The following is a 24,799-nucleotide window of genomic DNA, read 5'->3' on the forward strand; positions in this document are numbered from 1 at the left end:
CACAGACAGGGAAGATACTGTTCTATAAATAACGTACAGCAAAGCTTCAACAAAATGACCTTGGAAGAAAATGCAAACATACAATGCATAATTTCTGGAGTTCTCCTCCTAGCAATGTATGAATCAAACTAATTTAACAGGATTCTTTGCATTCCTTTTTAAGGTTGATTTTCCTCTATATTCCCACCCATAATGTCAAACAGATGTCACCAAAGGACATGTAAATAATTATAGAAGCCTCAGACCTTTTCTATAATTGAAAGATACTGCAACTGTAATGCCCCAGTTCTTTTAACTGGTCTTTTGTTTAATTGGCCAGTTGAAGGATAAAACTGTTCTTCGTAGCTTTACAAGTATTTAAATTGCTTGTCAAGGACTTGTTTTCATTCCAGTTCCCCACAAAATACAGGAAGACTTAGTTAAACTCTTATTGTCAATAAACATTATGATTGGAAATCCAGGAAAGACTATCCTAATAAAATGGCACTTTGTAATTTTCAAATCTTCATTCTTATATCACAAATACAGATTAAAAAATTTAACCGTATACTGTTGGTGAAAATTTTTTTTTACTGAAGGTAGTGTACATCATTAACTTTTTAAGATAAAATATTCTAATAATAACATTTGTTGCAGGTATTTTGACTGGGGAAAAAAGTGAACTTATCAACTGGAAATAGATGGAAAATATAAGGGTGTTAGCTTCATACTATTAATGTATTAATAGTCATTCATTTACTGAGATAATCAGGTTGTCAATACTGTGTGTGTGAGTGTGTGTGTGTGTGAGAGAGCGCGTGCACACACACACACACACACACACACACAGTATCCAGGATATAACCAAGTTGTATATCAGCACAAATTATGTAGATGAACCTTTTTTATGAATCAGAATAAAATACTGAAATGCAATAAGTGGCTTTTAAAACAAAAGTCTCATGGTTGCTGAGCTCATATCATTATAATTCAGAAATATTTCTTTTATATAATTTGGTATTATAATGCAAATTATAATTAGATCTTTTATTTGCTCTAGATGGGAATACAAAGTCATGACCTTGTTTACTTCAAGGACATATCAAACAAATACATCAGTAGTCATGAGAGATGATAATAATCACAGCTGTCCTATTGCTATGCAAAACCATTATTGGAATAAAAATCAGTGTCTTTATGGACATCTATTTCCTAAACTCCTACATCCAAAACTAATTTGTTTCTTCAGACTTCATCCACAAATTGTACCTTTTCACAACATGAATGAACTTACCCTCTCCAGGTACTCAATTTCTTTTTTAAAAAAAAAATCTTCTCCTTCCCCAGCATGTGAAAAATCAGACAACATGTGGTAGCACCTTTTCAAAGTAATTAATTTCATTAAAATACATAAGATTTCATGGACTGTAACTCACTTCATCAGATTTTTTTGCCACTATAGACTAATATGGCTGTCCTCCTACAATGTGCCAGCATGCAAGGAAATTAAGAAACTTCATATCCAATTTTATTAATCACAGTTTGACATACAGTAATTAATTTTAAAAATGCTTTGTTTGAGGAAAGCCAACATTTGTGAAACCTATGAACCAACTTGTTCCACCAAACATTTTGAGATTAACCCCAAGTTTCATAGTGTGTTAATATAAATTGGCAGTAGAAATTTGTGATGTACTTGTAGCCATATTAGAGAAGAAAAGAGAAACAGAAACATATTCAAGACAGTTTTGACTTCACAATTAATCTACAGAGTAGTAAAAAGACAAGTAAATGTTTCCCAGCAAAAGATTTCATAGAATAAACTAAGACACATTTCAAAATCCACTTCAAGAAGGCATCATACCAAAACCTCACAGCCAAAATTGCTGACTTAAGAACCAAAGCACATATAGGATGCCAAAAATAAAAACTATACTTACAGTCTGGTTAGCTTTAGCGTGTTCTGAAAAAGCAATTCTGGAAGAACTTGCAGTTTATTTCTGTTCAGGCGTCTAAAGAAAGAAACTCAGTGTTAATAGAAGATCTGTGAACATTAACAGAAAGCAATGTGCATTAACACTATTGTTACAATAGATATTGCAGACCGTTTGCAAGAGGTTTTCTTTTGTTTAACGCAGATTGCTTTTTTCAGAAAATTGTTATAGAAATAATTGATTTTTTTTAAATCAAATACTTAATACTCATTGCAGTTAATTTGATACTTTTCCACTGTTCTCTTCCTCCCTCCCTCCCTCCCTCCCTCACAAAAACATATATAGTTCTTACATGCTTTATTTTTAATGAGTTGAATTATGTATGTGTGAATTTATGTATGAATATATATATTTCTGAAAGATGATATTAAGAGTCCCATTTGGCAGATCTTAGGCAGCAGCAGGCCTTTTCTCTGGTGGCACCCACATTATGGAATCTTCTTCCCCAGAGGTGAGGTTGACCTCATAGCCACTGAGTTTTGATTCCTTAAGACCTGGTTGTGTTTGCAAGCCTGGAGACTCCAAGGGATAAATGAACTTATGAGGTAACTCTATTATTATTAACATCCCATGTTCCTTGTTTGTTTAGCTTGTTATAGTTTTTAATGATTTTTATAATTAATAACCATATTATTAATTATATTAACACTTTTTAAGTTTATAATTAAAACAATAATGGTTTTATGCATTTAATATTTTTAGCTTTGTTGTATGATGCCCAGAATTGGTTTTGTTATGATGGACAGCCATATAAATTAGACAAAGAAATAAAAATAAATAATGATGGTTTACTATGTTATGGAAATCTATCAGGGAAATTATTCTAGAAAACTGAATTACATTGTAACACTCCCAGTAGAAATTTCAAATTCTACTTTTGCGGACAACCAGCAATGAACTTCAAATTATCAGCAGAGGTTCAATCTCCCGAGTGAAAACATTTATGGAATAAGTGGCTGGTTCTGATTTCCCTTCTTATAAACATGTTAGAAGCATTCACTTACTTTTGATTAAGAAAAATGTTGAAATCAGCCCTATATTGGCTGCAGTGGGTAAGCTGCTTTGAATAGTTTTGCACAATATTATCAGAGAGGTACTATACACTAGCTTCTTCATTAAGTTTCAATGAAGTTTCAATATAAAACTTAACCCTCCCCTCCAATGTGACAATATCACAAGAGCAGAATCTTGCAAACTTAATGCTGGTTTAAAATATGGCAAGATAAATTCTAAAGCCAGTTCTTCATATTTTTTTATGATGGAGTCAGCATTCAGCAACAAAAAACAAAGATTCTTATTCAAGCCTATAGAACACTCAGACAAAAGGAAAATAATTCAAGGTTGTAAGAACAGAACCTTGATTGTTTTGGTTATGGTGAATGCATGGGTGACACCATCTTCATTTTTCTGAAAATAACCAGAACATTGTTCTAAGGATGTTTAAGGATTGTTCTAAGGATGAAATAAATCTGAAGTACTTTTGCTCATTGTTATTCTTGGATATTCAGATCTCTTTGCAGTCTTATATGCATTGTCATGTAAGTGGGGCTACATCTGAAAACCCCAGAAACTTCAACTACAGTAGTATGTCAGAATGCTGACAAATTTTCAACTGAGAAAAGTGTCAGATCAGCAGTCTGTAAGCTGTGTTAGCTGATAACTGTTTTCAGAGTGCAAAGAGGTGTGAGGTTGAATGTAGCATCTGTCTGCAATTATTTAAAGCAGCGTTTTCCAGGGATCATGCAACTTCTTAGCAACAGCTGTACAATCCCAAGAAAAATGTGGATAAGGAATCACTACATTCATAGCCCACATGTGATGAAACACCTTTTTGCTCTATTTATTATCCTCTTTAAAGTCCAAGTAGGATGGCTCCTGATTGTAGTTCTCATCTGAACATCATCTTTTAAAAAGCTCCTGTGCTCCCCTTATGTATGTGCACCATTGGTTTCACAACATGACCTGTAGCAACACACAAAAAGGATTTTTGCTCTTGCATGCATAGTGTACTCAGCCGCAAAACATTTAACTTTCTGCTGTCAGCTTAAAAGATTCATTTCCCAACAAGTGTTTAACTCTACTATTGAATACTCTGATTTATTGACTGCTGATTTGGGGTTGGTAACTTGCTGCTACTGTTTTTGCATTATTCTTTTTAGAAAAACATGAAAGCAAATATTCTTTTATTGTATATTGTTTTAAAAGCAACATCCTTCTCTGAAACTAAATAATGGGGATAAAACAAATCTAAAATGAATAAAAAAATCTTTTTTAGAAAAAAACAGAAAACCCTTTCAGTTTAGATTCTGTTTCAAATGAATCACTTCACCACTTCGGCTAGCCCACACTGCCAGCCCATCAAGCCCTTGCCACCTCAGAAACAAAAAGTTGCAACTTTGCTAAAGGAATAGAATTACCCAGTGGCTAAAAAGAGTTATTAGATCCAGGAATGGCTTTTGGTGGTCTGTTCTTAGCTGGAAATGAGCCTTCTGAGCATCCCCAAGAGTGTCATGTCCTGCCAGAGCTCATGAACTTTGTGGTTTGCATGTTTCCTCTACAAAAAGAAGAAATAGAAAAAAGTACCAGTCTCATCTTTGTAACCATAATTATCTGTTAGTAGCATGGGACAGTTGCTTCTGCTTTCTAATCCTATTTTATCAGTTTGCATGAGATGCTGGAGCAGAAAACGTTTGACAGGTTTAAAATATATGCTTCTTCAAGTGGTTCATCAAAATGTATTTAGTTACATTCCGATTAGCATGCACCTCTTTGTTTTTTGTTTTTTTAAATTTTTAAAGAAGGTACAAGATTGTATTTGTATGCGGGGAGGGTATTTTTTTCTGCCATGGAAGGCAGAAGGCAGATAAAATTACCAAATCACCCTCTATTAGAGACAGCAAAAAGAATTCTTCTTGTTCTTCCTGTGCCATATTCGTCATTGGACATTGGCAATCATGTTGGCAATCCTATTTTTGTCAACAGCCGCATGAAAAAGTACTGCTAAGTTTTGTCCAACAAGTCCCTTGGGTTTTTGAAGCCATGATGTTCTTCTTCTGCCTGGACCTCATTTGCCTTCAATCTTTCCCTGGAGGATTAAGTGAAGGATGCTGTATTTTTCTGGGTGTCACATCGCATGCCCAAAATATTCTAACTTTAACTTTTTAATGGCTTTGATGATTTCCCTTTACTTTCCCAGGTGGCTTATCACCTCCTCACTTGTGATTTTGTCATCCAGCTTATAAGTAACAGCTGTCTGCAAATCCATATTTCAAATGCTTCTAGTTTCTTCAAGTGTTTTTTTGTCAGAGACCAACTCTCTACTCCATAGAGCAGGATAGAAAAGATGTAACATCCAACAAGCCTGATTTTCAGTCTTAGGCTTATGTTGTGACTACGGAAGACCTTTTTCATTTTGAAGAATGCTGATCGAGATTTCTCTATCCTTTCCTTTACTTCACTGATCATGTCCCAGCTTTCATGTAAATTAAAACTGAGGTACATGATCCTTTCAACTTTTTCTAGTGGTATTCCTTCCAAATTTATCAATGGTAAGTTAATAGGTTCTTTGCTGATGACCATGATCTTGGTTTTTGAGTTGTTAAGCTTCAAGCCATATTTTTCAGATATTTCTGAGACTCTGTTGATGAGGAGCTGAAGGTCTTCATGCTTATTGGCAAGCAGAACTAGAATTAATAATCTTCAAACATGGGGCCCAATTATCACCTCTAGTATCCCTTGTTACTGCCTCTGCTAATGGCGCTACAGGATATATTTATTTGCTTGATTATACTCTGCCTTTCTTCCAAGAGTTTGATAGACCTTATATAGGGATTTTCTTTCACCTTATCAAGCAAAAACAATTCTGTGAAGTAATCTGAATTGAGAAAGAATGACTAGGCCCAAATCACACCATGAGTTTCCATGGCTAGCGGGGTTTTGAGCCTGGATCACCTCATTGTAAGTCCAACCCTTGCCAGCCAAATCTCATTGGCTGCCACCCCAGAAACCTCAGGAAGGCTGTAGGTTTTTGCACCCCTATTTTCATTTGCCCTTGCCCTTAAACTTTTTAAGTTTAAGGTAAATGTGTTCCATTCAGGATAGGAAAGAATAAACTGGCAACAGAGAAGGATTCTTTTGAGCACCTAAATGACTGATTATGCATTCATCAGGAGCAGAGGGTGGGATGACAAATTGGTTTTTAAAGCAAGTGCCTGATGAGGTCACCCATCTCTAACTTTCCAGTCCTATAAGGCAACACTTAAACACACACACACACACACACACACACACACATACACACACACCCAAATATGATTGATTATCCCATACCAAGTACTGTAGATAAATGTTTCCAATTTTGAAATACCTTGCACTATTTATAGATATTTGTATCTATCCAAAAAATATATATGGATTTGTTTTTACAGTAATATGATAATGATCTATTAGTCCAAAGACTTTTCATCCCATCTCCTTGGGGCTACAATTATACTATTGTAGTCTGGAATTAGCCTGGAATGATCAATGTTCTGGCTTCTTTGGTATGTTACTAAATTTGGTAATTTTGCCTTTTCATTTTTTTTTCTAATTTAAATTTATTTTTTAAAAAATAGCATTCTACTATTTTATTGGTATAATTTAAGATTGTTATTAATTATTAACAATTTAATATTGTTATTAATTTAGAAGTCTTTATTAAATGTAAGATATAAAACTATTCAATACAAATTCCTAAACATTTCTTGTTACTGATTTGAGTTTTATTAGACCACTGATCAAATAGCAAAATTACACCTTTCTTAAATCCCAAGTTTTTCCCTGCCTCAACAGTTTCAAAATATACATTTTGCATTGGTCAATTCATCTAGGATAGCATATTGGAACTGCAGCCTTTCTGTCATATGACCCAAGAAAGCAAGTTAAATTAACATCTCAGGACAAACTTTGGCACTGGAGTGTGACTGATGGAGGGTGGGCTAATGTTTACATTAATGTGTTTAAAAGTAACAAAACAAAAACAGAATATCTTGTTCTTTAGCTTCCAATCCATCTGCTTTTCAACAGAGGTGTGGAATGTAGTATTTGAGACAGCAGTGCTTTCTTTAGAAATGAAATAAATGTAACCATTGGGAACATCTGGGTGTAACTTTATTATTGTTTAGAGGGTTTGAAAAGTGACAAGAACTACCCCATAACTGCATGTTATTTATACATAACCTAATGGTTAATTATAAAATTCATTTAGTTAATTATGAAATTCATTATCTCAATATCTACAGGGTTCTTTGAAAAGCAAATGAATAACTGTCAAAATGTATTAATATGTAAAACCGAACATCAAACTCCAAGTGGTTTATACTTTAACAAGCTATTTTATATCTCTACTCGTTTCCCAGAGAAACTGTTGGAGTCCAATTAATGTTTATACAGAAAACCAATATGCCAGCCCTGACAAAGTTAATTTGTTATAATTGAAATTGTTTAAAATACTACAAAGTCTTTTAAAAGAATATTTACTGAGACAATTTGGAGCAATGAAAAATGAACACGGAGAGAGAACAGATGCTGGAAATAAACACATGTGGAACTGTGAAGCAGGATCACAGTCTATAGGGGAAGGTATATCCCAAGATTGAAATAAAAATATTGGGAATAACTATTTATCCTCTTCCTCAATGACTGGAATGAAACAGAGTTAGGTATCCAGATGAAACTGCACATTGTAGATTTATTTTTCCTTTTCTTCTTGGTGGCTATGGAGGTGTGTCTTGATCTCTACATTTCTAGCAAGAAGTAGGGGTGGCACTATATTATATTTAATATGTAAATTTTAGAGACAAACTGGGAATTAATTCACACATTTATGGAAATGACAAAAGGATGAACTGCATCATTTTAAAAACTATTTTCTATCTTGAAGCAAATTTATTTCTACTTATATTTCTGCTCTTACCAGGGCCCAACCACCCTAATTAAATGACTCATTCCTTGATGGTAGCATGAGCTGCAGGATTCTCTGCATAGACACTATGAGGAATATTTCAGTTGTTTGATGGATAAATTCACTTGATGAAAGGAAAGTGCTGTCAACATGCCTTGACACAATCTTGCCAGTTTAACTGGTATGAGTTTGAAGCTGTAACTTTCAGGGAAATGGACAGAGTGCTTCAGACTGGAAATCCAAGCAAATGCTTAATAGATCCATGGCTTTCCTGCTCTAAAAGTCATCTAGGTGATACGCAGCTGGGTCCATGTGTTGATATCAGTGTCCTTGAAGAACAGGGCACATTCTGCTGATCTTATAGCCTCTTCTCTATAAACAATTGCTGGACCCAATTTTCATCCAGTATCCAACCTTTTTTTTTTTTTAGGAAAGTTTATTGAGAAAGTTATCAAGCCGCAGCTCAAAAAAGCCCTGGAGAAAAAGGACTCATTTCAATCAGATTTCAGACTAGAGCATAGAACTGAGGCAGCAGTGATCACACTTGTTCATGACTTTTGGATAGAGATGATGACTCTGCACTAATTCTCCTTGATCTCTTGGTAGTTTTCAAGTCTCACGTTTCAAGTGGATCAATTGGTGGATTTTGTTTGGAAGGGAGGGATTTGAATCCGAGATCCCCTGTTGACCATGTTTTTAAAAGGTCAGAAAACTTGCTTTTTCCACAGGCATTGAATTAGAATGGGGGGAGGGGATTAGCCTCTTACAGAGTTCTATGTATTAGTCTGAATGTTGTTTTTTTTATCTAGACATACAGTGTTCTTTTTCTTGTTTTTCTGATTATAGATTTTTTTACATCAGTCAGGCTGTTTAAGGAATTGGTCAGCTTGTTAAATTTGAAAACTAAATGGCAAATAAATAAACTGTCCATTATTCATATTGATCTTATATCTAAATTGCTCCCTTGAAGAGCATCCGGCGACTTCAGCTAGTCCAGAATGCGGCCGCGCGAGTGATTGTGGGCGCACCGCGGTTCACCCACATAACACCTATCCTCCGCGAGCTGCGCTGGCTACCTGTTGATCTCCGGGTGCACTTCAAGGTGCTACTTACCATCCATAAATCTCTCCATGATAGTGGATCTGAGTACTTGAGAGACCGCCTCCTGCCGATTACCTCCCTTCGACCAATCAGATCGCACAGATTAGGCCTCCTCCGAGTTCCATCTGCCAGTCAGTGCCGACTGGCGACTACGCGGAGGAGAGCCTTCTCAGTAGCAGCTCCGACCCTTTGGAACGATCTCCCCGTGGAGATTCGCACCCTCACCACCGTCCAGACCTTCCACACAGCCCTTAAGAACTGGCTATCCCATCAGGCCTGGGGATAAGATTCTAATCCGCCCCACCCGAATGCTGAATGAAAGTTGTATTTTATTGTTTTATTTTTTATTTACGCACTGTCTTATGTTTTACCTTGCACCCCCCTTCCCATGAACTGTAAGCCGCCCTGAGTCCCCTCAGGGAAAAGGGCGGCCTATAAATAACAAATAAATTCAAATTCAAATTCAAATATTCATGCTTTTTATATCAGATCTAGATTTATCTCATAGGAACCAGTATTGCTAGGACATCAAACTTTTAAAATGCTGCTTATCAAAGATAACATCAAAGTTCATCAAACTAACAAGCCTGGCCCAATTAAATCAAAAACTAATTGACCACTAACTACAATTTTCATTTTCCGGGTGTCATATATTTAAGCTCACACTAGAATTACTAAATAAATAAATAAATAATAAACTAAATAAAATTATTTGCAACTAGCAGTTATATAGTATGTCTAAATATTTTGGGGGCATAAAGGGATGGAGAGGGCTGTCTGGCCTTTTTCTTTGCATCTCCCCCCAAAACTTTCAGCTAGTATAAAGGGATATGTCTCCTGTAATAGAAATAAGAGCTTCAAAAATGTGGGGGGAGGGGAATCATGACAACAAGATAAAAATTTATATACCCCCACTTCCTGCTAGTCATGCTTCCTGGCTATGGATTATTTTTCTTGTGGTGGATTTGCATAATATCCTATACCAAAAATAAACACCTTATGGATTAGCAATAATACATAGACCAGGTTAAAATACCAGCTATTACGAGGATTGATGTAGCTACACCAGGAGAAAAAGTCTAATGTAATATTTTTTATATCTTTATTTTTAAAATAATTTCCAAATTTACCCTACTGCTTTCATCATAATCTTATGCTATATTTGAGCTACAGATATTTTGTTTTACTGTTTTAATTTATTTGATTGCTGGCTGTATTTTATGTTGTGCTAAAGGGAGAATGGCTTGTTTTACGTAGCTCAGTGCCAGAAATGTCATAAGTTATCTAAATCTACGAAACATCTAAAATTTGAGGATTATCTTTCCTTTGAATATTATTAAGTAGCCAAATAGCAAAAAACATTTAATATAGCCTTGTATCATCCTGGCTTCAGTTTATCAAATTACTCATTTTACATCTTTCCTCCATTCTGTACGTCAGAAATTATATGAGTACATTAAGCCACAAAATGTAGAACTTATTCAGTGGAAACATGATTCACCTCATGTGCAAAACTAGCTTATTACTAGTTGTGAGTGCAAAATGAGAGTTTTATACAAAACATGACTGCTTTCATCTTTTTGCTACATTTTGCTACTAACCCCTCCACTTTGCAAGTCACTGTCCTTACTTATTTCTAAAGCATTATCCATTTTTAGTATAAAATCTGAAGCTTGTTCATTTTAGACCATTTACTTTCACTTTAAAATAATGTTCAGATAAAATAGACTGAGATGACTCAGTTTTCACTTTCAACTACATGACAAATGGAACAATAATAAATTGACCAATCTATCAAATGTACAGAATTATTTTTTCAAGCTGCTTTATTAAAAATTCTACAAAAACTGTATTTTTTTTTCATTCAACCATTATACTCCTAAAAATCAATGACAAAATTCCAAATAGTGTCTATATGAACTGTAACTTGGAAGTTGACTTGATAAGATAGAAAAGTGTGGGTTACACATCATTAGCATCTGATGGATTCTTAACTGGCTGATCAACTGCACTCCACATGTAGTCTTCAACGGAACTGCATCTACTTGGAGGCAAGTATTCTAAGGCTCTGTTTTAGGCCCAGTGTGTTCTTCAATATCTTCATCAATGACTTTAGATGGGAGATAGAAAAGGAACTCATCAAATTTGCAGACAACACCAAGCTGACAAGTATAGCCAACACTACAGAAGATAGACTCAAGATATAGAAAGCTCTCAACAGACTAGAATTCTGTGCCCTATCTAACAAAATGCAATTCAATGGTGAGAAAATTAAGGTTCTACATTTTGGCAAGAAAAAACAAATGCAAAGGTACCAAATAAATGGTACTTGGATCAATACTAGTAACTTTGAGAGAGACTAGCAGGAGTAAAAAACAAGAGCCAACACAGATCTAGGCTGCATTAACAGAAGGATAAAATCAAGATCATATGAAGTGTTAATACCACTTTATAAGGCCTTGGTAAGCCGCCTGGAATACTGCATCCAGTTTTGATCAGTTTTGATATAAAAAAGATGTTGAGATTCTTGAAAAAGTACAGAGAAGAGCAATAAAGATGATTAGGAGACTAGAGGCTAAAACATATTAAGGATGGTTACAGGAATTGGTTATGTCTAGTTTAATGAAAAGAAGGACCAGGGTAGCAGTGTTCCAATATCTAAGGGGCTGCCACAGGAGAGGGCAGCCAAAGCACCTGAATGAAGGACAAGAAGCAATGGATGGAAACTAATCAAGGAGAGAACCAATCCAGAACTAAGAAGAAATTTCCTGACAGTGAGAACAATTAATCAGTGGAATGACTTGTCTCCAGAAGTTGTGGGTGCTCCAACATTGGAGGTTTTTAAGAAGAAATTGGACAACCATTTGATGAAATGTTATAGAGTTTCCTTCTTGAGCAGGATGTTGAACTAAAAGCCCCCCTGGTCTCTTCCAAATCTGTTATTCTCTTAAATTAGACAAGTTGATTTGAGCCAGAAAGTAAAGTAAGACAAGAACAATGCCCTCTTCTTATATCCATCATTTTCTCTTCTTCTTCCCATTTATGATCTTGATCTCTCTGTCTCTCTCTCTTTCTCTCACTCTTTCTCTGTCTCTCACTCGTTCTCTCACTCTCTCTCTCACTCACTCTTTCTTTCTCTCTGTCCCTCACACTCTTTCTCTCTCTCCCTCAATCTCTCACTCTCTCTCACATACACTCTCTCTCACTCTTTCTCTGACTCTCTCACTCTCTCTTTCACTCTTTCTCTCACACTCTCTCTCACTCTCTCTCTCTCTCACACACACACACACAAGCACACACACACAGGTACACACACACATGCGCATACACACACACTTTCAAAGTAGCCCAGACCAAGAAACAAATATTGCAAGGATTACTGGAAGCCCCTTTATGGTTTGTGGGTATAAAAACATAAAGCCTGCTAGCTTCTTTCCACCCTTTCAAAGAGAATCAAGGCAGAGTTGTTTTGAGTCTCTTTATTGTGCTTTTTCTTTTCCAGGTCTGAAATGTGGTATAAACTTACTTTTAATTGCTATTACTTCTTGTATGTATTTGCCAATTTTATCTCTTTTCTTCTCTACACGATTCATGATTGTCTGAACAATTTAAATTATGGCCTCCACTTGTACACAAAACAGATTTTGAAACCACATGTTGATCATCTACATTTTCAAATGGTTGCTTTTTATAAACCAGATAACAAGAAAATGATGGCATTTGAGACAGGAAAAGGTAGTGAAGAGGTACCCAAACACACTTCTTCTTTATACACAGCCTAACGATGCAAGGGTGTAATATCCAGAGAAACATGGTGTGTTTCCTGACAATGCAGCTCATAACTGGGGTGAACAGGTATATCTGCATTCCATCCTACCCTTACCTGCTTAGCTACATTAATAGCCATAGAATCTAAACAGTGTTGGAAGAATGGATGACTGTGAAAGGACCCAATGTTCAGAATTAATACAAATCAGCAAGTAGTTAAACCAGAATAGGCTCATTATGATGTAATTTGTCTACTTTGTACATATATATTTTAGATATTAAATGTTGGGAGAATGAATGAATGCACATTTTCACCTAGCAAGCAGATTAAGAAGATCACTTTTGTAATTTGAAAGATTTGTTACTGTAGAGCCTAGATCCATGATGGTGAACCTATTGCACATGTGCCAAAGGTGGCACGCAGAGCCCTCTCTGTGGGCACATGCACCATTGCCAGCTGCTCTTCTGGTTTCCGGAGGGCCAGTTGGTCTTTGTGGGCATAAGAGCACCTAAAAATGTCCCAGATAATGCCCTGAAAATGGCCCAAAAAACAGCCATGTGCATGCCATTCAGCTGGTCTTCGGGTTTCTGGTGCTCTGTACATGCATGTGTGTTCAGTTTGGGCACTCGGTGCCGAAAAAGTTTACCATCACTGGCCTAGATTAAGTTGTGGACATGTAGAAAGTGTATGCAAATGTTTCAGACATGACCAATTCATGCACTATAAAAGAAAGAGGAGAAGGAGCAGAATCAACCTTAAAAGATTGTTATTATAGCCAATCTATATAAATGTAGACCATGGACTTTGTTTCTGGATACAGTCTCTCTCAGAGAGCTGAACTGAATCCAATATTCTTTAAAGTTAACATGAAAATCTGTGAGAAAGTCAGGGGCTACGTTCTGAAAACTGGCTAATACTTTTTTGTTTACAAGAACAAGAAAAGGTAACTATGATTTATGGGCACAGATACTATCTGAGGTTATAGTACACCCCAGGAAAAGGAAATATCTATGCCAACATTAATTACAACTGTAGCCGCAAATTTTTTTAATATGATGCTGTCTTAAAAACTGAGGAGCATCTCTACCCTTATACTATTTCCATAGAAGGAAAGTAACTCTGGTAAAGTATATGTAATTATGATTATCATATGAGACGTGTACAATTATTATTACTAAGAAGGGTTTGCCTTCTATGGTTGGATTATTGAGAAGCTCAGGGAGATGAGCAGCAAAAATAAGATCTTTTGTCATTTTTTTTTGTATCTTTGTTACAGTATCTGTAACTTCTGAAGAAGTGGATAGTGTTTTCTGTAGGTCAGCTCCAACACTACCCATTTGGAACACCACTTCTCATGGTTACTTGGGGTCTCTGTGATATAAAGTTGGATTCCTACAGTAATCAAGGCTTCTTTGAATGACATATGTTTTGCTCAAGTTCCCTCTATCTCGCTGTTGTGGGTAATTTTAGACCTATCTATAACTTACCCTTTTTAGGAAATGGTTGTGGGGAGAGAAGTAGCCTTGAAACTCCAGAGGGGATGTATACAAATTTAGGTCTGGCCCTGAGAAGGGGGTGGGAGAGGAAGATCAATTACTCAGTTCTAGGAAAGCAGAAAGCCTGAGAAACTCAGAATAGCCCTGATCAACTTTCTGGGTCTTAAAAAAATCATTGAAAGATTTGAACAGGATTCTGCCTGCCTGCCTGCCTACCTGATTTATTCATTCATTTATTTGTTTATTTATTTGTTTATTTATTTAATCTTACAATTGCAAATGTATCAAGACTCTGTTGATATATGCTAAGCCATAAAATAGCATTCTTGAAGTCTACAGTCTCTGATCCTTGATCTGGCCTATCTCAGCTTGGGGAAACAGATTATTTGGACCCTTGTCAGTCAGGTTGAAGGCCAGGATATAGCATGGAAACCATGTTGGTCATGTTTGTGGATGACCCACAGAGAGCCCAGAGTGGGGGAAAGTGTGCTGGTCCTCTTTGACCTTTTGCTTTTGACCAGTAGCTTTTGATTCATTTCTGAGAGACTGGAATACATGGAATTGTTTTGCACTGGTTTTCATTTTTCCAATCAGTGATGTGAAGAAGGAATTATCTGTGTGTAGAGAAGAGTGCTTCTGTTATGTGGAATACCTCAGGGCACTCTTTTCTTGTCTTCCTACTTCTTTTTAATACTGTATTTACATGACTGCTAGGACATGTCATTTGTCAGTCCTGGGTTGATTAATATGCTAAAGATATTCAGTTATGCATCTTGGCTCTGTGATCAACAGTGAGTGAGTGATAGAGTGCTGAACTAATGCCTGGGCACTATTAGGTTCAAATAAGGAAGAAGAGATTTAGACTGAATCCTTCCAAAATGCATCAAGTCTGGATTTGGAGGCCTAACAATTCCAGAAAAATGCCATCTTTAATTCTGGTCAGCGTTGCATTTCCCCATTCCAGAGGTAATTCATGACTTGGAGATCTTCCTAAATTCACAGCCCTTGTTTATGGCTGCTATGACTAAAAAATGTTTGGACAGTTATACCTTGTGCACCAATTGTGTAGCCCAATCTCTATTTCTCCCTTACGCAGGATATTCAGGCAGCTCCACTTTTACTTGGCTTTAGGAAGGCATTAAGACCCACTAGAAAAGGAGGGGATGCTTTGATTAGTAATAGATTTGCAAGTGCACAAATGTATTTTGCTAGTTTCATTTTATGATTCTGGTTAGTCCTTTTATGTATTTTTCATCTTTCACTTCTTTTTTATTGATTTTTTAAAAACTTTTCTGGTTAGATTATTGCTGTTCAGAAGCTTTACTGTAAAATGGAATGAAATAAGCAGAATTAAAATAAATAACATAAATAAAAGTGATATATTTTGGGTGGAATAAAATTTATGCAGATCTTCATTTACTTGATATATATATACACATACATACATACATACATACATGCATGCATGCATGCATGCATACATATATACATATACACATTCCCTTTATTTTTTAAACAATAGATAAAATGTTTATTTTACTATGGAGAAACATTATTACATTGTTTGCATGTCACTCATGTATGTCTCCATACACAGAGCCATTAATTTGCATCTAAAGAGAAATGGCTTCATTTGTCATGACATTCCATATTTTTATCCAAGTGAATCATGTCTCTTGGGTATGACAACTAGCCCATGTGCACAGCTTGTACCCTTTCTCATCGCACAAGAACTGTTAGGCACAAGAGAGAGACTGGTTTATCAGTCATGATAGCTGCTGTCTGTCTGATAGAAACAGCCCTATCTTTACTCTATCATCTGCTGTCAGATCAGCCTGTGTGTAGTTCCCAAGGCCACACTCAGATCCTTCACAAACTGCTGGTGATCAGGCTTAAAACAAAATGGTCTCACAAAATCTGTATCTGTCAACTTTGTTCCTTTTTATTTTTTTCACTCCTTCTGTGGCTGCCCGTTTCCTGTTTACGGGCTCTGGGAGCCTCCAGCAAAACAGATTAGGTGTAATCTTCTTTCTAGCAGTGACTTTGCTTTGTCTCAAGGCCAATTATAGCTGACCTAGCAAGAAACTTTACTTGGCATCTCCAATCTCTCCATTTCCAAATACCCATTTGTTAGGATTCTTTTTTCCACTTTCCATAAACACATCAGTGCCCTAGCAACCCCAGTTTGACTTGAAACCAGCCTCTTTAGCATTTCTTTCTCCAACTGTTGACAATCCAGCCGGTCTTGTGTAATCATTGCCTGACTTCTCAGACCCTCCTCTGCTCTATTTCAATATGTGATTGGCTGACTATTTACTAGCTATGGTTTATACTGTTCCATTTAATCACATGCCTTATTCTTCTGTTTTACAATCTAATACTTTTCCTATACGAACTAAATTAGCCCTTTACTAAAACTTGTTTCTCAATTGTCCCCAAAGCAGTCATTTCAGCCGTTTGATTCTTCGGCCTTTCTGTTTTTGTCCAGATAAACTGCTTGATTTGTTTATAAAGAGCATGTATGCATAGTCACGGGATACATTTCTCCTGGATCAGAATACCAAATAGTTTTCAAGCTTTTGTAGCAGATATGTTACTAAATCTCTCTCCCCAAATATTTTTCTTCCCCATAGTTTCTTTCCCTCAACTCCACCAATGCATCTCTAGCATCCAGAAAGCAGCCACATAATTTTGCCCCACACTAAATTTCTCAAGCTACTGTTGTCATTGAAATCTGGCTTTACCCCTGTGAGAGAGAGCCATTATTATCAGTCTCTGCCTCAGGGGACTTTTGCTGTCTCCATGCATTCTGAAAGCTCTGGCAATAGTATTGGCCTCCTTTTCAAATTCTGAAAAGTTTCAACATCTATTACATTCCATGTATTGTTCTCTTCCTTCCCTGCTCAATATGTTTTATGCTTCCTTCCTGATTGTTGTTAATGATCTTTTCTCCACATATACTTTACTTTGGGTACTGTCTGATCTTGTTTTCAGTGAGAAGACAGTGAGATACACCACTCTCTCTCCCAGTAAAGCTGTAGACATTTCAGAACTCTAGGGAATACTCTCAAAGGATTTAACGATTGTCCCAAACCTCAATAATATAGCATGAACATGTATATTATATATGATCCTTAAAACAGAAGAGTCTGCAAACAGATAGCATTTTGAATGCACTGATACTTCATTATTATGATGGTGCCACCAAGCATTTCACAAATGCATATAGTAATCCATATTCTAAATGCAGATGTCATAGTTCTAAGCATATTTCAGGAATAGGAAATATAAATAGGAATACACTAAAACTATGACTTCAGTCATATTATTTATGTGCTGCTTATGAACATCTTCCTTCACTATTATAATTCTTGCTTCTTTTGGAAGCAGAGGAATTGTGGTTTTAAACCCTCTGGACTGTTTAAACATGGCCTATATTTGTTTTTCCTTGAGTTCTTATGGGTCAATGACCTACTACACAAATGTTTTTTGATGAAATCAGGATGGCTTATTATTCTATTAGTTAAAATAAGCTTCTGTGCTTTTCTGGCCTGTACAGATGCACCCATGCGGACCAAAATAATTTCTTAGACTATGCCTGTGGTCTTCCTAGCTGCCCTTTTCCTGAGTTTAGCTTCCTCCTGCGAAGACCTGTTGACAGAGCTGCTAATGGCTTCCTCTGCTGAAGAGGCATCAATTTTTAAAATGTTTAGTAAGGAGCAAAGTCCACTCTCATCAACGGAGAGAGATCAAAAAGGTTGTAGGGTTGTAGTTATTGCTAGCTGAAGACAGACAGGCAATATTATGAATGGAACTTTGTATTATTGTCCTGCCAATCATATTAGCACAGTAGTAATGGCAAATAGAAAATACTGGCTAAAACGTCTGTTTCATTTCCAAACCTTAGAATCCAAACAATGGTAGCCATAAAGTTATATATTCCATTATATCCAAATTATAAGATTTCTGAGTTTAACATGCTGCCATTTGGCATTAATAAACTATTTCTACTAGTAGCTCGAACCAGCTAGAGTAAATTCTTTACAATTTAAACAAGGAAGGAGTTTCCATATGTTGTTAAATTACAGTACCTAAATTGGAATATCTAACAGCATCTTTGGTGTAGTGATTAAGGCATCAGACTAGAAACTGGGACCCAGTGAGTTCTAGTTCTGCTTTGGGAACAAAGTCAATTGGGTGTCCTTGTCACTTCTCTTAGTCCCAGGAAGGAGGCAATGGCGATTCTGAAATATGACCAAGAAAACTTCAGGGATTTTTCCAGGTAATCAGTAGGAGTCAACACTGACTGAAAAAGTCCAAAAAGTAAAAAGAAAGAAAGAATGTTGTAGTTCAGCAATATTTGTAGAATCAGTGGTAACTCACTTCTTGATTTAAAAAATGACGAGCATCTTGGCTTCCCTTCTTTTCCTCATCAGATTTTATTTAAAAAAAATATTAATATTGCTAACATAAAATTACAACTTTATTAAGGTGCAACTACATTTAATTTTCTATTTGGGCTTTAAACTGCCTGTTTATATCTTCAATGTATTCAGACTCCTTGCAATTGAATTCTCATTTTCTATGGTATAATAAAAGAACTATATAAGGTCTGGATTTCAATGGATAGCAATCCATTTTTATTCACCAGCACTTTTAGCACTACTCTTTTTATAAAAAAAAGTGCATCCCAGTTCAGGATTTCTAAATAATGCTCCATGCATAGTGTAGAAATATAAGTGGACATTCAAAGCTAACAGAACTTGATTAGAAGGTGGGGGTCATTATTATCAGTATCTCATCATGGCTGAACCACTCTGTTCACTCAACCCAATCTCCATAGAAGCTTTTGTTGTCTGCTGGAACAGAGAAGCCATGATGGACTTCAACAGGAGCTGAGTAGCCACCACCTGGTCACCTATCCAGGGGTGCCTCTTGTTTACTGAGAAGTAAGAAATGAAGCAAATGAAGAGATGCCTAGGACACAGCACCAAGAACACAGGTAAGAACACATATTCAAGCTATACTGTGTTAATAATAGTGACTGGTAAGATTGTTGAGTGTCTGGAGGGTATTAGGATTTGGATAGGTAAGTCAGACATACAGTAGGCACAATCCCAGAAAGACAGACTGATTTTGGATTCGGAAGCCATCCAGTTCCAGAGAGATGTTAATTTATTAGCTCAGGACAGGATTGTACTACTTCATATTGATCTGACTCACTCATTCATTCACTCCACTTATTCATTCATTCACCAACCATTTAAAGATACAACAGTCCTGAAAAAGGTGACAACCAGTCCTGGCACATACAACCTCTGCAGCATCACCACAATTGCATGATCAATATTTGGGTGCTTGGCAACTGGCATGTGTTTGCAATAGTTGCAGCATTTTGAACACATGGCTGCCATTTACAATCTTGCCCAGCAAAGTCAATGTGGGAAGCTGAATGCACTTAATGACCATGGTGATTCACTTAAAGACTGTTGCAAAAAATTAAATCAGTCATGACACACACTTAACAACCACTTCACTGAGCAATGCATATTCAGGTCCTAATTGTGGAAGTAAATTGAAGACTACATATAATCTGGGTCTCCTGCTTAATTCACAGCTTCAAGTTTAATTCATGGCAGGTTGTACCTATAGCTAGGAGGACTTTCTCATGATTTCATCATGTGTGCCAGTTACAATCCCTAATGGAGTGGAGGATTCTCATAGTTATTCAAGCTTGGACTATTGTAACATATTCTACATGGGGCTGCCTCTGAAGTCCACTAAGAAGCTAAAAAGATCTAAGGTGCAGTGGTTTGGATAATTATGGATACAAAATTACTTTAAGAATTATACTTTCTAACAGTTGACTTCTGGATGGAATTTAAGACGTTGATGATCATTCTTAAAAAGGAGCATGGTGGCTCTCATGCTTAGGATGCTGGGTTGGAGATTAACAAGCACATGTTCAAGACCCAAGTACTGCTGTGGGGCAGGATGAGTTCTTGTCCTTTTCTCTAACTCCTGCCAAGGACATGAAAGGAGCTCCAACTGGGCATCTCCCAGGCAATGGTGTTGTCACAGCTAATGCATTCAACCCGGAAGTGTCAATGCTTCTGATATGAATGCAAAATCATTCTTAAAGCTCCTCATGGCTCAGAATTTGGGTGTCTTCAGTACTATTCTCAAATGCAGCCATCCATTCAATAAGGATAGGAAGAATGGATTGTGCTTATTTTTCTCAAGAAGTGTTACCAGCAGGAATCACAGAAGCACCTTTCTCAATGGCCATCTCCCATTCCTTCAGAGCTTCTATTGGCTGAATCCTACTGAAATTTAGGAAAAACATAAAAACCTGTTTCCATCAGTCTATGGAAGTTGAGTTGTTATAATGCTGTTCTTCTTGAAGTGTCTGTTTGTTTAACATGGGTTATCTTCCTTGGTATATAAGTATAGTGTTGGTGTTATTATTCTATATCTAAAAAAATCATAATCACTCTTATTGTTTTAACTTGATTTACAGATGTATGTTGTTCAGAGTTGACAACCATTAAAGTGGGATATAATCATCAGTAAAATATGTTGATAATTAATATATTTATATCAACATTGCTTAAGCTAGTACTCTCCAGAAGTTTTAAGTGTATACTTTTTGTTGCTTTATTTTACTTTAAACTCATTGAAGAAAAAATGGGAAAAACAAACTTGTAGTGGAAAAAAATAGAAGCCTAGTAAAATTAAAACAGATAGAACTATGCATATCTCATAAAGACCGGCCATCATAAACAATGTTATCTTATTATAAAAACATTAAAGTGATAAAAGAGTGATTATTTTCAAATACAACTTGATTATGACCTAAGTGAAGATTAACATAAAACAGATGAACATTTGTTTTTCCTACTTCATCAACTCTCTTGTTAGTGACTAAATAGGAAATTATTTGCAAAGAATCTCATAACATTCCTTTCAAGGAACGAAAATACACTTTGATGCAACCCAAAGTGTTATTTCTCTCTAAGGATATGACTGCTCATATTGTCAATCTTTCTCTGCTAATTGCTGTTTCCTCATTGTTGGTAAATTCTGAAAAGTTGAAACAATCAAAGCATGTTCAAAACAGCCAAGAAAGTTTGGACTGAAATATATGTAACCCGTTACCTTCATTTACATCTTTTTCAGAATATCGAATGAGCATGTCTTGGTATAATGGTTTTTAAAAATTCAGGAAAGAAGTAAAAAAACAAACCACAATGATCTTATAATATGCGCTGCCAATCTATGAACCAAGGTTATATAACGGCTTAAACAAAATCTAAGAAACCACACAATGTCTCAGGCTGCTGCCTGAATGCAGTCAATTATGATTTATTCAACAAGCCATTGCTAAATAAATTATAATTTAGTACAATGCGGAAGCCTTGTCATATGGACATTTGTCTTAACCTAGCTATTCTAATAAGGACATATTTAATAAGAGTACTGAAGTGTTCATACCTCTACTAATGTGGGCATACATCATTTAGCTCACATTCACTCTAGCAGAACCAATAGCACCCTTAGCTGAACATCAGTTTTCTATGATGGAACCATTTTCAAGACTGCATTTTATTCACACATAATAATTCAAGCACTTTTCTGTCTATTAAACTAAATCACTCCAGTATGTTTTGAAACATCCAGTTGCTTAATCTAAGTTACAGTTTTTAGGATACGTAAGGCTACAAGCAGGCTTTTGGCCCGAACACAATCTATAGGCCTTTTCATATATTAAAATTTTACATGCAGGAACCATAACAAGTCACACAGTTTTAAAAAAAAAATATGTCCATATTTTTCAGTTTATAGTTTTAGCTTCACTTTGAAGTGTTGGCAAGTAAAATTCCACTAAAACTACATGCATTCAGTACTTTAAGGTTTTATCCTTTTTAAATAACCACAAATGAACCAAGTATTATTTCCCGTTATGTTTTATTGCAATATTAATAACTATTTGGCTGGAGAAAGTCTAGTAGTCATAACAGAAACTTTATTAAACTGAGCTCACAATATATTTTTTTCATCTAATGTACCAAATCAAAATACAATTATATATTTTCAACAGGAGTAAAAAAGGAAATTGTGCAAATAAAATCTAGTTTGAAACTGTATACTAACTTTCACTTTTTCATTATAAAAATGCATTAACCTAAGGAACTGCCATTCATCATATGACATATTATATCAAATTTTCCACAAGACATAACGTTTGCAATGATTGTATATTTCTTCTTAATGCTGATTTAAGCAACTCTTTGACTCAATTTTGCCAAATGGAATCAAGCTCATATTTGCCAAAGGCCAGGCTGAGTCTTTTGGCATTTGGCTACAACTGTACATTCATATTTAAGGGCAATCGAATAGTAGGTAGCAGCAGTCCTGCACAGGTAGATTGGGTTGCTTTTGGCACCACGGGCAAATTCAGCATTTACTGAAAAAGAACTACAGAACTCAAATTACAACTGGTTGTAAAAATAAGCTTTAGTGATGGAGAAATCTTATAAATCACTGGAAGCATTTCAATATCAGCAGGTAGGTATAAGCTCCCTTTGCTCCTCATATTTAACTTTTACTTTTACCATAATGTAGTGTCTCTATTCTCTATCCGATGAGCAAAATTCTGTCCCATCCCTTTCCCTCTCCACCTAAATTATTCCAGTCATCTCCTCTTTAATTGTCTCACCATGTCCACCCAGCCTTTTTTTTGCCAACCAGGTGTACTATATTATGAGCTTGCTCCTGATACTTCCTAAATACAGTATAAAAGTCATATATCTTGACCTTTTTATAGCTTCCTTTGTTTCCCCACAACTATAAAGCTCTGTCTGGTATATCTTTATTTATCTTCTTCAATTCAAATGCTTCTTTAGACCCTCACTTTTACTTCGATTCAGAAGGCAGTGTAAAAGTGCACCCCAGAATTCAAGGCTACTTCTCTTAATGTGATGAAATTTTTCCTTGTGATATTGCATAGCAATTAGATTGCCATAGTTATTGTGTCTTATTGAAATTTAGCTAGTAACTATACTACAGATTGCTTCCCTGTTTACCGCTGCCATTTCTTTCATCATCTTCTGTTCCTCTATATTCATCAAATTTTAGATTAGGGCTAAGGCCCATCCTCTGGTACTTTGTAAAGTACTATATATTCTCATAAGAAAATAAGCAAATATTGAATAGCTATGCTTTTAGCAGAACACAGTGCATATCTTTTCATATAAGGCTAACAAGAATTTGATTGTTGCCCAAGTTTCATTTTTCGAAGAATAAAATATACTTTGTCACCCACCACATTTCAAACACACATGCATAATGTTACCACCTCTTAATTAAAGAATTGGTTTAATTAAAGATAACACTTACAGTCGTTCTAGTTGCTTTAGATCTTGAAATGCTCCACGTTCTATCATGCTAATTAGATTCTCTTCCAAATGCCTATAAGAAAAAATTTCAGTAGCGTTAAAAAAAAATAATCAAACTTTGTAAAACATTTTCCCTTCTTAAAAGTCCATTTATCACCTCCTCTACAGAATGCAGACAAAGGCAATGTCTTTTCAGGATTTAGTTTTTCTTTTATATGTAGTCACTCACTATTTTTTCTATTATAACACTGTATGATATAATTAGACTGAAGGTTATTGAATAGGTTATTGAATATAACACCTTACTTGGAAGTAACTCTGTTATTCAAACAGAAATGTACTTATGAGTAGCATCAGTGGTACAATTCAGCTGGTTCGATCTGGTTCGGGCTAACCAGTAGTGGTGGTGGTGGGAGGCTCCGCCCACCCTCCCGGATATCATCACGTCCTGTTTCTGATGCTCTGCACATGCAGGTAAGGTCCTGCATATGCGCGGAGGTGGCATGTACGAGCGAAGCAAGTGCCCATATGCGCACACTCACATTTGCCAACCAGTAGCAAAGGTAAGTTGATTTCACCCCTGAGTAGCATATATAGCTTTGTACTGCAGAGCAATAGTTATTTAGCTTGGACGTCCATACATGGGCTCCAAAAATTCAGACAGCCACCTATTTTAGCAATCATCCAGATTTTTGCAAACTACATAATAATTTATCTGAATCTGCTACTTTAAAACAATTGAATAGGACTTCAAACATTTTATTTCAATACAAAAGCTATCTTAACAAAAATGTTATTATATTTTATTTATACAGTACATCATATTTAGAAACTCCCTCATAGAGTAACTCTTGGTGATGTACAAATAAATATTACAAAAAACAGTTAAAAAGAATAAAATAATTAAAATTAAAAAGTTGGGGGAAGGGCCTTAAGGCTGCCTGCTTTTCTGGGGGGCCCTACCAAATTGTCAGAGCCATGTGTTCAAGCACTTATTTAGGCCAGAGGGTGGGTTCCACCCAGGGGTGGGTTTCAACCGGTTCGCGGCGGTCCCTGCGAACTGGTTGGTCGCCGAACCCAAAAGTAAGTAACTTCCGGGAACAGTGAAGGGCGTGCCCGCC

At 36.0% G+C, this 24,799-nt stretch overlaps 1 protein-coding gene across 1 annotated transcript in view; it reads right to left on the bottom strand.

Moving 5' to 3' along the window:
* The window catches only part of SLIT3 (slit guidance ligand 3), a 506,804-nt gene that overhangs the window by 435,382 nt on the left and 46,623 nt on the right, over positions 1 to 24,799 (bottom strand). The window contains 2 exon segments of the mRNA XM_032210926.1: positions 1,920 to 1,991; positions 23,680 to 23,751. Coding sequence (XP_032066817.1) covers positions 1,920 to 1,991; positions 23,680 to 23,751 — 144 coding nt within the window.

This window comes from Thamnophis elegans, chromosome 2, assembly GCF_009769535.1.
Source record: "Thamnophis elegans isolate rThaEle1 chromosome 2, rThaEle1.pri, whole genome shotgun sequence".
In the NCBI taxonomy this organism is placed as follows: domain Eukaryota; kingdom Metazoa; phylum Chordata; class Lepidosauria; order Squamata; family Colubridae; genus Thamnophis; species Thamnophis elegans.